Source organism: Plecotus auritus, assembly GCF_963455305.1.
Source record: "Plecotus auritus genome assembly, chromosome: 8".
Classification (NCBI taxonomy): domain Eukaryota; kingdom Metazoa; phylum Chordata; class Mammalia; order Chiroptera; family Vespertilionidae; genus Plecotus; species Plecotus auritus.
The window spans coordinates 59447272-59461645 of NC_137782.1; the positions used below are offsets into that span (position 1 = coordinate 59447272).

The 14374-nt window shown below is 56.7% G+C and overlaps 1 protein-coding gene across 4 annotated transcripts in view; it reads right to left on the bottom strand.

The window, feature by feature from the left end:
• Window positions 1-1209: 1209 nt before the first annotated feature.
• Window positions 1210-14374, bottom strand: part of SRC (SRC proto-oncogene, non-receptor tyrosine kinase) — a 49705-nt gene continuing 36540 nt past the window's right edge. For 2 of the 4 annotated variants that reach the window (XM_080685660.1, XM_080685659.1), the window contains 10 exons: window positions 12270-12302; window positions 11332-11430; window positions 11078-11181; window positions 9054-9203; window positions 7437-7592; window positions 5897-6076; window positions 4899-4975; window positions 4012-4165; window positions 3758-3889; window positions 1210-3471 (listed from right to left, as the gene is read on the bottom strand). In XM_080685660.1, coding sequence (XP_080541786.1) covers window positions 3263-3471; window positions 3758-3889; window positions 4012-4165; window positions 4899-4975; window positions 5897-6076; window positions 7437-7592; window positions 9054-9203; window positions 11078-11181; window positions 11332-11430; window positions 12270-12302 — 1294 coding nt within the window. In that variant the 3' untranslated portion in view covers window positions 1210-3262. The remainder of the gene's footprint in view (window positions 3472-3757; window positions 3890-4011; window positions 4166-4898; window positions 4976-5896; window positions 6077-7436; window positions 7593-9053; window positions 9204-11077; window positions 11182-11331; window positions 11431-12269; window positions 12303-14374) is intronic. The other 2 variants (XM_080685662.1, XM_080685661.1) reach the window with 1 other exon arrangement.

A 14374-nucleotide genomic window follows, 5' to 3' on the forward strand; every position in this document is an offset into this window, starting at 1 on the left:
GGGAATGCGCAGGCAGTTCTTTGTCCCCACCGGGGCGGGGTGTCCCCGCCTGCTTGCTGTTCCTGCGTCCCAGCGCACACATGGGTCTTGCCGGGAGCGGCCCGCTTGGTATGTGCGCTCTGACCCACAGGGATCTGCACTGACCCACGCTGCTCCATGCTCGTCCACAGAAGCAGTTACACACATTGGTGCCCGCAGCCCAGGAGCCCACAGGTTCAAGCTGGAAGGACCTGGAATTGTGTCCACACAATACACACAAATCTGTGCACACGCAGCTGGGAAAAACAGACCTACTCACTTCATACCCCATTAATACCCAGGTACACACACCCCAGGAGCCCACAGGCTAGCACGCTACCTGGACACGTGAGTATATAGACACACAGAGCCATGGGCAAACAGCCCCCCACACACACCCATGAACACAAAGGCACACACATGCTAGGACACACACCCCCAGGAACAAACAGAAAACCCGTGCCACAAACTCACAGCCACGCTCCTCGGGAATTCCTCACTCACAGCCACGCTCCTCGGGAATTCCTATTCATGCTCCCAAGTCATGAGCACACCCCTGGGATCTCTCCAGCTTGTGAAAATGATACTGAACAAAGTAATATCCCCATTTAATCTGGTGGTTATTACCACCAGAGGTGACTCGTGGATGTGTGCATGATCTGATGTAAAAATCATTTCTTCGTATAGACTTGCAAATGAACTTCCCAGGTTGTGTCCGTTGGTGGCGGGAGAGAAGGGAGGAGAGGAAGAGTCTGGAATTTTTCTCAAGTGCCCAGGACTTCGATGCAGCCCCACCTCCCACCCAGCCCTGCACTCACGGAAACGCAAATAGCACCCGCACAGCCACCTCCCCATGAGCACATCCACAGCTCCACGCAGGCCTGACAGCCCCAGCCACCCTGAAGCGTCGGCCACCACCAGTCACCCGGCCTGAGTTCTCAACTGCGGACACTGTGGGCGTCTTGGGGTTCCGCTGTGCATCTCAGACACAAGCCAGGCTTCTGCTCACTCCCCAAATGCAGGTCCAGGTGTGCATACACGGTCACATGCCATGGTAACTGTTGACTCCAATTTGATCATGTCACGCCCAGGCCCAGCGCCCGCACAAAGGCCCCTCTGACGGAAGTCTGGCCTCACCTCCCCGCCCTGTCACCCTCCGGCACACAGTAGAGGCTCAATAAACCACTAGCTGAACTCTGAGGTCTGTTTGTGTTTAATCAGACAATATACAAAGTATTTACAACCAATTCTGGATTCCCCCACCCCCCGAACCTGGGCCATGGAATGTGGGATCCCCAGGCCCTGCCCAGAACCAGGGGTCCCCTAGGCCTCTGCATAGTCATCTGAAATCTACAAAACACTGTTTTTTTTAAAAAAAGGACAGTATTAGGACACCTTATACAAAGGGCCTTGGGCAGTTAGAAGGGATTTGAGAGCACGCTCGTGTACGCGAGTCCAGATTTGGGACTGGGACAGACAGGAGAAGACTTGGGTAATAAACATGTATGAAAGGAAAAGTTGAAATTTCATAGGCAGGCACCTCTTGGCCTCCTTCCCCACTGGCAGGGCCTGGCTGGCTCAAGAATCCCTGGCAGCAGGAATGTTATTGCTATAAGGGGGGGCTGTGGGTGAAATGTACAATGTGTCTGGGCGACAGAGTAAGGGGCATTTTTACATGTTAAATATGGACACACATGGAGGAACGCACACGTGCACACACACACATACACACACAGAGGCCCTTACCAAGATGCCCACAAACTGTCAGCTTCCCCTTTTCGGAGGAGCACACTGGGGCCCAGGGAGAAGCCACCACATACCCTAAGACTGAACAATAGAGCGAGGGCCAAAACAGTCTCCTGACGCCCGGGCTGCGCTCACCGTATGACGCCAGGTCACAGGGTCTGGACAGGGCAGGAGGGGAGCAATTGCAGAGGCCATGGCCACATAAGGAGGCAGACACTGCAGCCCACAGAAGTCAGGGCCACCCAAGGTCTCACAGCCAGTCCTGATACATGACAGTGAACCCTCATCCTCCCTCACCCCAGCCTAGGCACTCCTTTCCCTACTCATGAGTTTAGGGTGCCAACTTGGGGAGGAGAGCAGGGGCCAGGCATGGAAATGACACAGGGCAAGCTGGGCAGACAACCTGGGGCTCCCTCCTAAGGCCAGGGCAAGTTTCCCAACCACTTGGATCTTCGATTTCTGCTTGATTGCCCCCAGAGCCTGGGAGCTCACTCCCTTTCATGGCCGGCTAAGCCTGAAGGTCAAAATCCACCCACATTCTGACTGAAGTCTGCCTCCCTACACCTGCACCTTCACCCCTCATTCCCAGCTCAGCCCCACACCCACCTCCACTCCCTCCCCCCACAACAGCCCCGCTGAGCGGGAAATGGCAGCAGAACTCTCTGCTATTCTAACCCACCCTCAGGCCCCTTGTCCCCTGGGCTGCCACAGTCTGTCCATGATGCCGCTGAGGACAATCTTGTTGGTTCCTGAGGAAGACGGAGGGAGCACCGGGTTCTGATCCCACCTCAACTCTGAACTGCTCTGTGGACGTGGGTAAGTCACAACCTCTCTCTGGACTGTTGCCCCATGGGTAATAAGGGACAAGGAATTGATGATCTCCAAGGGACCCTCAGGTCTAAGAAGGGCAGGGTTTAGGGGGAGCCCACCCCACCCACCATCATCAAGTCAGTCTAGGCTTCAGGCTGCCCTGCCCGGGAGCCATGGCAGAGGAGTCTGGACCCAGCAGTCTCCACGAACAGGTGTTTCAGAAATGGACGGCAAGGGGCAGGGTATCAGGCAGGCTGACGGCCAAGGGCCGATCACTTTTCTTTGGAAAGGCTCTTTGGCCAGCTCTGGAGACAGCCCTGGATGGCGTGGAAGAGGGAAGGAGCCAATGTGGAGAGGAGGCTGAGGCTGGGAAAGGGACCCTCAGCTCCAGCCCTTTTTCCCAGGTCCTCCTGCCGCAATGCATGGAGCTCCAGGAGGTGTACAAGGAGGAGGTGTGTGGCGGGAGCAGGAGCCAGGACACAGTCGCTGTGCCAGCTTTGGACCCCGTCCTCAGGGCTGCTCCAGGCCCCAAGCCCTTCCATCCACAGAAGAGGGAGAGGCCTAGTCACTGACAACTCAGCCCCACTGAGGAGCAACAGCGGGCAGGAAGAGCAAGGCAGGACCCCACACTGGGGGCCACCCAGCCCGATCCAAGCCGAGCAGCCAGTCTGGCCCTGTAGCCTGCCCCCTATAGGTTCTCTCCAGGCTGGTACTGGGGCTCAGTGGACGTGAAATAGTCCTCCAGGAAGGCCTGCAGGTACTCGAATGTGGGCCGTTCCTCGGGCTCCTTCCGCCAGCACTGGCACATGAGGTCGTGCAGGGACTCGGGACACTCGGGTGGGCAGGGCATCCGGTAGCCTCGCTCCACCTGGTCCAGCACCTCCCGGTTTACCATCCCTGTGGACAGAGGGAGGAGTGAGGAGGCTGGCTCTGGGGAGGAGAGTGGGGTGGGGGAAGCCGATGGGGATATCAGAGAGGGCTTCCCGCCAGAACAGGGTGGGTGTAAGCATAAGCCCCTCCCTAAGGCTGGAAGCCCTGACCAGAGAGAGAGCCTAAGATCAGATGTTCAACTTCCTTCTTATACAGATGGGGAAACTGAGGCCTGGGAGGGGGTCTGGCTTGTCCAAGGTCACCAGGGCAGAGGGGTTCAGGGACTAAAGATGGGCTGTGGGAGCCCTCTTACCAGGGTAGGGTACCCGGCCCTTTGTCGTGAGCTCTGTCAGCAGGATCCCGAAGGACCACACGTCTGACTTGATGGTGAACCGGCCATAGAGGGCAGCTTCTGGAGCCGTCCACTTAATGGGGAATTTGGCACCTGCAGGAGCAAAATGTCATATAGGCACCATTCCCATCCCCACATGACAGATGAGGAAAGTGAGGCTCAGAGAAGAGACCGGACTTCCCAAGGCCCATGGTACCCGCCCAGACCCTGCCCACCTTGCCGGGCTGTGTACTCGTTGTCTTCAATGAGCCGAGCCAGGCCAAAGTCAGCCACTTTGCACACGAGATTCTCTCCAACCAGGATGTTGGCAGCACGGAGATCCCGGTGGACATAGTTCATCCGCTCCACGTACGCCATGCCTGAGGCGATCTGCAGGCAAAACCCAGGAGCCTGGCTCAGGGGCCACCCCAAGCCCTTCCCAGGTCACAGGCATGTGCCCAGGGCTGGGGTCATCCCGAGGATAGAGAGCCAACCAAACACCCTGCCGCTCCCGATCTTCAGGCAAGTGACGTAGGTTACAATAAATGCTGTTGCACGAAAAGCAGGACCAGCGCGCAGCAGAAGGAGGGAACGTGGGACAAAGGGCAAAGGGCAAAGGGGAGGCACAAGAGAGGCACCCAGGAAAGTGGGTGACCATTAAGGAGGCCCCAGATGCCCCAGAGACACAGAGGAGTGTCAGGTCCTGCCTGCAGTCCCAAGTCCCCTTTGTGAGCCTCAGTTTCCTTACCCATCAAATGGAGTAATAGCCATCCCTGCCTCCCCTGGTTGTGATAAGGATTAAGTGAAAAAATGGTTGTTGAGCAAACAGGTACATGTTTGTGAGTACATGTTTGTTAAGTGAGTGAATTACCTTTACAGAGAAGGAAACTGAGGCCTGAAGTCCCACAGCAAGTCAGGGACTCCTGCTGCGCGGTGAGGGCTCTTCCCTCTGCCAGAACCACCGCCTGCAGCGCTGCAGGTGCTCCCAGTAATACGGGCGAGATCAGCGCGTGTGAAGGCAACCAAAGCAAGCTTCCCGGAGGCGGCACGCAAGAGGCCAGAGCCGGCTGAGCCAGGTGGGCCTGAGTGTACGAAGCCAAGGGTGCAAGAGGGGCTGACTCACCTGAGCAGCCATGTCCACCAGCTGAGGCAGCCGCAGATACTTGCCCGTCTCCCCCTTGAGAAAGTCCAGCAAACTCCCTGGACAGAGAGAAGGCAGCGCTAGCCCCGGTCCTGCCCTCCCTGAGTCAGGAAGCAGTGACTCCCAGGTCCTGTCCAATGGCAAGGGCTGGCCACGCGCTAACCAGCATTGCAGACTTTATGTAAACCCATCTCTGAATAAAGTCTCACTCATCGTTTGTCATTCAAAAGCAAGCAGGATGAGAAACAACCCAACGTTCACCTCCAGGTGAACAGAAACTATGGTCCATCCATTGATGGAATCCTACTCAGCAGTAAAAAAGGAACAAAGTACGGATGACGCACAATCAGGAAGACCCTCGGGTGTAAAAGATTACATAAATGACGTCCTAGAAGAAACAACCCCAGGATGACAGAAAGCATGTGGTTGCCCAAGTTTGGGGCTGCGGAGGGGGCAAGGGGACTGTCTGGAGTGACACCGATCCTCTCTATCCAGATTGTGGTGAGGAATACAGAGCACTTCCGTCTGTTAGAACTCACTGAACTGGATGTATTTTATAATATATAATGGGTAAACTTTATAATATATGAATTATGCCTCTAAAAAGAATTAAAAAAGAATTCATTAATTTTAAAATTCAGTAAAGATAAAGCCAGGGACTTAATGTGGCTCAGTTTGGATGGCTGGGGGAAGATCTCTTTCTGCCCCAAAATGGCAAATGGCTTTAGAAAACCAGCAAACTGAGGTAGACAAGATGCATTGTGGGAGATGGTTAAAAACAAAATGAAACGAGAAAGGCCATCTTCGTTTTAACTTTCCATCAACGTGAGAAGCTGTGTTCTATTCCATCCCACCTTTAAAGAGGTACACTCTCGATGTGGGGGCAGTAAAGCAGTGCCCACCTGCTGTTTGGTGAGCACCCTGATTCAGAGATAACCTAGCCGGGGCGCCCACATCTCGGAGCCAGGCACCAGCCTCACCCTTGCTCATGTACTCCGTGACGATGTAGATGGGCTCCTCAGACACCACGGCGTACAGCTGCACCAGCTTCTCATGCCTCAGTTTCTTCATGACCTGGGCCTCCTGCAGGAAGGCCTCGGGAGACATCGTGCCTGGCTTCAGGGTTTTGATGGCCACCCTGGTGGTGCCATTCCAGGTCCCTGTGTGGGGAGGGATGCAGGCTGCCTCAGTGGAGACCCCCCATTCCCACCCATAGGGACCCAGGATCTGCCCAGGTACCAATTTCAGCTCTGGCCTCCCTGGCCATTCTGAGCCTCAGCGCTCCCACCTGTAAAACGGGCACAAGACCAGATGCTCCTCCCAGAACTATTCCAGAGAATAAATGAGTCTCTGGTACACACCCCAGAAATAGCAGCTGTTGTTAGGACTGTGGTTGTTAGGAATGTCCTCAAAAGCAGCACATTCACCTGAGATGGGAGACCACAGTTCCAACGCAACTACTCTTTCCTGGGTGATCCTGTTCCTTCTCAGCAGCACAAAGAAGGTGCCTCAGGTGCCAGCTAATGAATGGGGCTGGGGCTGGGAGCAACCGGGAAGAAGTAAGAACCTCCCCCATTGATTAATGCACAACCAACCCAGGTAGGAGTCTTGCAGCCACCGGAACAGCTGATGCGTGGACTTATCCAGCGTTTGCTCACATCCTCATTTTGCGTATGTGCGTCGGAGCTGGCTTCTTATCCTCTGCCCTCTCTCTAGCTCAAAGCCAGCACCTCTCTTTCCTGACCTGGCCTGAGCTCCAGCCTCCAGGCCTTTGTCCCTGCAGTGCCTCCCACCCAGGAACCTTCTCTGCTCCTCTCCATCATCTCTTCTGCTGAAGGGAGAAAAGTGAAGACAGCAATGCCAAGTGAAGACAGTGGCTCAGAGGAACACCTTGAAGACAGGCCACTGTGTCCCTCCGCTGAAGCCACAGGCTTACAGCGGTCATGCCTACCTCACCCCAACTTCCACGATCCCCCTGTGTCAGCAGAAACCAGGCCGTGGAAGGACCTGAGTTTTGTCAGGGCCGCAGAGTGTTTGTTTTCAAGGACGGCTTTGCCGTTTCTCCAGGGTGAGACCGGAGATTAACAGACCCAGAACCTGCCAGGCCTGTGCTTCCCAGCACTCCCTCTGCGCGCTGAGGCTTCTCTTCCCAGGGCTAAGAGCTAACCTGTGGATGCCCGTTCACACAGCCCCACGGTGGGTCCTACTATCAGCAGCCCCGTTTCACAGTTGGGAAGATTGAGGCTCAGAGTGAAGCCACCTGGCCCAATGCCCAGCCCCTCTGCAGAGGCATGAAGAAGCTACTTCCCATCTTGGTGCCAGCCACCACTGGGGGAGCTTCGTATTCAAATAGGGCCCACTGTTCAACAGAGGTGAGTGAAACTCTGGGAGGTAGAGAGAAGGGGGATAAGAGGATCTTGAGCTGCCAGACAGATGGACATCTGCCTGGTTCTCAGGTGGGGACCCCAAAGTCCCCCAAGGGGACTGTGTTCTCCTTGGAGGGTAGGGGCAAGGACTCACCCATCCACACCTCTCCAAAGCAACCCTGGCCCAGCTTGACCTCCAGCCGCAGTGACTCCCGGGGAATCTCCCAAGCGTCCTTGGCCAGGCCCTGAGTCTGTGGCTTGGACGTGGGGCACACAGTGGTGAGTCGGTGGCACAGGCCATCGGCATGTTCTGAAGATGGAGACAGGGAAGTGGAGTTCAGGCCTGGTGTCCGCCCTGGGGCCTCCCTGTCCCACCATGTGTACAGACCTACACGCTGTATGCACACAGACTTCGGGGACACACAGGATGCCCTTGAGGCCAAGCATCCACACCTGTGTGTACACACCCTCACTCCACACAGGCTCACACTGCCCCATGCATCTGCTCCCTGAGTCCATGCATTCATCACACTTTATGGCGTGGCCAGCGAGGTGGATACCAGGGACTCACTGGAGGACAAGTCCAGTGGAACCTTGGCCTCTGGGAGCTCACAGTCCAGGGGGAGCCCAACTTCCTTAATCAACTCCCAGGACCACATGTGTGATGTGCATGCCACAGCAGGAGGGGTGGAGAGAGTCCTGGAAGACTTCCCAGAGGAAGTGGTACTTGGGCTTGAGTGGGCAGGAGGGTGAGTGGTTAACCAGGGAAGAGCACTCTAAGCAGAAGGCACAGTGCTCATGCCTGTGTAAAGGCCCTTAGGGAGGGACAGCTGCTGGGGAGAGGAGCGGAAAGGAGGCTGGGGGCTGCGGGGAAGTGAGTGGAGGAAGGGCAGCCCTAGGCTTATACTCGTCAAGGCCTCAGAGACCACACTGGGGTCCTTATCCTAAGATTGCAAGAGCACCCCGGGAGGGTTCTGAACTGGGGGAACAGGATTCAGAATGAACAGTAGTGGTGGCCGAGGGACTGACAGAAATGGCAGATCCTAGAGGAGTCAGGAGGCGGGTTGACAGAGGAGGAGGAGGAGGACGTGTGGAGTGGGAAGTAGCAGGCACTCTCAGAATAGGCCACACCTGTGCAGAGGCCAGCGCTGCACACCACAAGCACACAGACTCCCACAGGCCCATCACATGGTGCACACAGGCCGGGACTCTTCAGTCCACCAGACAGCCTCGACATCCAGATGCAACAGCCGCTCTGTATACACAGGGGCTGTGCATGTGAGCACACGAGCCCTTGCTCCCCCTGCGCTCCCCTCTCCCAGCAGCAATCAATGTGGCAGCCCCCTCCTCCTCTTCCAGTAACCAGTTCAGACCGGTGCTACAGCTGCAGAGACAAACGACACCGCCTGTGCCCCTCCCTTCCCTGCTCACTCCTCCAGGCAGCCCCCTCATCACCAGCCAGCTGCAGAGAGGAGGAGAAAAGGGAGGGAGGAGCAGTGGGGGAAATAAGGAAGAGAGCACAGGGAGGAAAGAAGAGGGAAAAAATGGGGAGGGAGGAGGGGAAAGAAGAAGGAGCAGGGAAAGAAGAGGGGAGGAAGGCAGGAGCCACATATCCTCAGCATAACAGAAGCCCCAGCCCTTGTTGGCCCCAAAGCCCCCTCCTCAGGGTCTGCAGCTAAGGCCCTGAGAGGGCCTAGCCCCGGCCAGGCTCTCCCCTGGCCCAGCTGCCCACCCCTGGAGGCCTGCACCCCGGGCCGGGGGTGGCACTCACTGGAGTAATAGGCTACGAGCTGCTGCAGACTGTTGAACTGGGTGCGAGAGGTGATGTAGAAGCCGCCGCTGTCCAGCTTGCGGATCTTGTAGTGCTTCACGTTGAGGCCCTTGGCGTTGTCAAAGTCGGACACTGAGAGGCAGTAGGCACCTGCAGGGAAGGGCCAGAGAGGAGCCGTGATCACCAGGCCTGCCATCCCACAGGCCACAGCACTAAGCACAGTTCTGTGCCTGTCCAACACGGGAGGGGAGAGGGATGCCAAGTCGGCAGCCCCTGGCCCAGGCAGAGCCAGGTCTGGTTCAACCCAGCTCTGGGGCAGCCACTGAGACAGGGCCAAGTCAGCAAGGCGGCACCTGGCTGGAAAGCTTTGCCATGCACCCTTGACCCTGGCAAGACTTCTGAAGCCTGAGTGAGTGTCCGAACTGTGTGACCTGAACAAGTCGCTTGCCCTCTCCGTGCCTCAGTTTCCTCCTCTGCACAATGGGGCTACTCCCAGGGCTGCTGGGAAGATTCAATAAGACTACATATAAGAGGTGCTCAAAAAATGCTTGATGGGAGCATAGAAGTGGCCCCACGTGGCTGTGTGTACCCAGATTAACTGCTGCCCCTTCTGGGCCTGCCTTGGGAGCACCCTCTGTGCCCCATCACTTCATGAAGACTCCAGGTTCAGGCAGGAGCCGGTGATTGGCTGAGGCTGAGGCAGACAAGGCAGGAGCCCATATGCTGGGCATGACCTGAAGGCTGCTAAGGCTCAGCTGGGCCAGCCACAATGGCCCCTCCCTGCTTTCCTTGAGCCTGGGAAAGCTTTGGGCTGGAACAACTCCCTCCTACCCAGCAGGCCTGGCTAGGAGCCTCTGTTAACCTGAGCCAAAGAGACAGCGGCCTCGGGGAACAAGGTGGCCTCAGGGAACAAGGCTGAGCCCAGAGGTGGGGCAGTGGGTGCAAAAGCTCTCGTGGCCACAGACTAGAAAGCCCTTCTTGGGAGGCAGCGTACAGGCACTTTGCTAGAAGCCCAGCCCCCACAGGCCACGGACCCTCTGGACAGTCCTCAGACAGAGGCTAAAATCTGTGTAAAGAAGGGAAAATGAGGCCCAGAGAGGGAAAGCAGCTAGGCTTCAGGTCACACAGCAAACCAGGCACCGAGCTAACTTGAACTGGTCCCTGGGTCTCTAAAGCCTGCATGGGGCAACCATGACTTACTACAGATGACCCCGGCCCTGTGCACATGGAAGCCACAGGCCTGCGCCTGAAGCCAGCCTCTGACCATGTGCACACACACAGGTGTGCCTGTGCCCAGTGGCTGCATGCTCACAAAGGTACACACTCCCCAGGCCCACAGGCATGAAGACAAACCCACAATTCACTCCCACACAACAATACACACACCATTCCACCCCCATGTGCACACACATGCCTAGACCCACACATGGCGTGCGTGGCCACAGGACTGCGCACATGCGTGACATGGGTGATCTGTTTTCCCAACTCCTGCTGAGGCCCAGGCCCACAGGAAGTGGCCCAGCTTCGTTGCCATGGTGATGGGGTGCCTGCAACCCACTTGCAGAGGGGCTGGAGAGAAAGCGGTGATACACATGCATTCTCTTGCTGTGGGGGAAGGGACAGAAGAACAGGGGCCAGGACTGATGGGGGAGGGGTAAAGCCAGGTCCCAGGACCCAGTCCAGCCCCAGAGGCCCCTGAAGAAGGGGAAGAAGAGGGACCCACTGTAGCAACACCCACCCTGGGAACAAGCCTTTCACTGTGTGTCCCCTAGCCCTCCTGACAATCTGTATCCATTCCTCATCTCAGGAAACTGAGGCCGGAGAGGCAACGTGCCCTCCTTTACTGCACCTCTGGTAACCCAAGATAACGTAGGGTCCTCAGATGTACCTCTTTGCCTTTGGTCTTGTCATTTCCTCCACCCAGAGGGTTCTTCCCACTTCACGGCATACACCAAACTCCTCTTCATTCTGCAACACCCAGCTCAAACAACCCACCAGAAGATTCAATTCCCCTGGGCTCCTACCTTTCGTGGTCTCACTTTCTCGCACTAGGAAGGTCCCTCTCGGGTTCTCCGCATTGAGCAGTAACCGCTCTGACTCCCGTCTCGTGATCTTGCCAAAGTACCACCTGGGGCAAGAGGGAGGAGGATAATATTGGCGATCCAGGCTTCCGCCCATCCACAGTGCCTCTGGCCTGGGCCCTAGGCAGCCAGACCTCCAACCCCAGCCCAGGAGAGAAGCAACAGGGAACAAGCAGGAGGCCAGAGTTCATACTCACTCCTCAGCCTGGATGGAGTCGGAGGGTGCCACGTAGTTGCTGGGGATGTAGCCCGTCTGTCCCGTGCTGAGCGAGTGGGCCAGCCACCAGTCTCCCTCTCTGAGTGGGGGAGCAGGAGGGAACAAAGGAGAAGGGAATCATCAGTGGCGGGTCCGGGTGCCTGCAATTTTCAGGGGTGCTGTGCTGGGAGCCCTGGAGGCCAGTGGAGCACAGGGAACGGTGGGACCAGGCCCCTCGCAGCCTGCCCAACCAGGCTGGCCCACATGCCTCGGCCGAAGCTGACTCAGACGGGCTTTGTCCAGGACTACGGCAGGACTGACCTTGGTCAGCCTGAAGCCTGAATTCACAGGGCAGAGTCAATGGGAAGGACGCTTACTTCCCTTCAGATAGACCAAGCTGTTCAAGATGCCGAGAGCTGCCTGGGAGTGAGATAAGGAGCTCCTTGTCTTTGGGGAGCAAGCAAGTTACAACAGCAAGTTCCTGTCGGAGATGGATGTCAAATCAGACCTTCAAAGTCTCCCCAAGCCCTGAGATTTGGAAGCCCAATCCTGGGAGCTGGTGAGACCTGGGTGGAGGCAGGGGGTGGCCCTTTTGGGGACTGATGACAATCCAAGTGCCAACCCTGCAAATTAGAGCAATGCCTGCCTTTGTCACAAATCACAGGTCACACCTAAAGGGCTCCTTGACTGAAAACCACAGGCTTCCTCTTGCAGCCTGCCCATCTATGGGGAAAACTGAGGCCAGAGGGGGCTGGAACTTGCCCAAAATCACACAGCGAGTCATGTCAGAGGGGGCTAAGGTGGCAGAGCCCCAATGCCCAGGACACTTCTATACTAATGCCCCACAAGGAGGAAGCGGAGATGGGGATGGGGCAGGAGGAGCTCCCCACAGGGTTGGGTCCCCTGGGCCTGGGTGGGAGGAGGGAGGGGGCGAAGTACCTTTGCAGCCATCTGAATGTGAACCAGGTCTGGCTGGAGCGGGGGTCCAGAGACACAGAGGAGAGAGGAGAAAGCGAGAGCCCAACGGGAAAGAAGAGGCAGAGATGGGTGTGGTAAGAGGGAGAGGCAGGAAGAGCGAGGGAAAGAGCAGGACAGCCAGGCGGTGCTGGGGATAGGCAACAAGGGGGCAGCCACAGAGGCCTCGCATCCAAAGCAACCAGAGAGGCTGGGGAGATGTCCATGAGGAATGTGGGCGGTGATGGGAAGGGCTGCCTGGGAAATAGGGTCCAGCTCCCTCCCATTCCCACTGTGTGGATGGGAAGACTGAGGCCAGAGAAGTAAAGGCCTCTGCTCAAGGTCACACAGCCAGGCCCAGGCTCCAACTGCCAGATAAGAAGGCCTTCTCCCCACAGGGGCTTGATAGCTTGCTGAGCTTCTCCATCCAAGGACGCCTCTGGGAGGCGACCCTGAGGGGATACACAGCTAGCGGGATGTACTCCCCTTCCCATCGCCAGGGCCCAGAGAGAGAAAGACCCTTGCCAACAGTCACACAGTCTGGACTTGAACCCAAATCCCTGGCTCCTGGTTTTTCTGAGCTTCGCCTGACCCACATTCTTCAGCCCATTTTGAAGATGGAGAAGTTGAGGCCAAAGAGCATGGGGCTGGGGATGCTCTCCAAGGACCTGGGAAAGTGTAGGTGAGCACTCAGACCAGGGCTGAGCCATGGAGGGGGCGCTGAACCAGAGGGGTAGAGTCCCTTCTGGCTGGACGGAGGTGAGAGCAGCATGATACGGGCTGTGTAGGCTGACTTGGCTGTGCCATCGCTGACATGCACTCAGGCAGGGACACAGTTCATGTGGGAGTTTCTGCAGGAGAGAGAGGGCCCCAGAGTAAGGGGGCAAGGCCCACCTCAAGGAAAGAAGCCCTTGGATGCCCAGGGCCTCCATCCACCCCCTGTTGTGCACCCACTCAGGGGTGTCTATACTTGTCTGTCCCATTTGACCCTCAAGGCCACCCTGAGCGGGAGGAAGGCAGGCCTCAGCCCCCACATTAGGACACGCAGCACCCAGGCTGGAGCAGCCCAGCACTTCCTTTGTAGAGTTGAGGAACCTGAGGCACAGAGAGGGGCTGAGACTTGCCCAAAGCTACAAAGCAAGGACTCAAGTCACAAGGAACAGCTGCGATCTTCCAGTCCAAAGCTGCATTTCACCAATGGGGAAAATACAGCAGAGAGAGGGGCAGTGATGTGCCCAAAGCCATATCGCAAATCAATGGCAGAGCAGGAGGGAGGGCCAGGGCCCGAGTGCCCGCAGCCAGGCACAGCAGGTCTCAGGACACCTGCCGTCTCCCCGGGCCCTCGGGGAGGCAGGGGACTGGAGGGCAGGGGACTGGGCTGAGGTCTAGGCCACAGGGTACAAAGCGAGGCAGATTGACAAACCAGAGTCTGAAAGCTGACCAGCCACCACCTCAGAGGGGAAGGTCAGTGGAGCGTGTGTCCAGAGGCCCGCCAAGGAGAGACCCAGAAGCAATGAGGGTGCAGTTCCGCTGGCATTATCCAGACTTTGGCCAGCAGAGCCTCTCGCTCCCTGACATCAGCCCATATGTGAGTTTGGGTTCCCAGTCCCGTTTCTGAGTTTTAGTTCACAAGGGCAGGGAGGGTGGTTGTTTGCAATCTCACTAAAGGACCCAGGGTCCGACTTGAGCCTGGCCCCAGCTTGAGAGGCGTCAGAGAGCTGGAGCACCAGAGTTAGCCACAGGCTGTATGACCTTGGCCCTGCCTCAGTTTCCTCATCTGTAGGATGGGGATACTCATGCATCCCTCCGAGGAGTGCTCAATGAGCGTGAACTATTAATATCTTAATTTGGCTAAAAAATTTTTGAATTTATATCTCAATGGTGCCCCTCTCCCCACTCTCAAAAATGTGTTTTTAAAACTAAAGCCAAAGCAGCTCAGTCCATCTCCGATAAGGATTTGCTGTGTGACCTTGGGCAAGTACCCTGCCCTCTCTGGGTCTTAGTTTCCTCATCTACACAAAAGATACTATAAATAATACTTTTTATTTCCTTCTTCACAGAATCATCCTTGCTGCAAAGTATGTAAATCA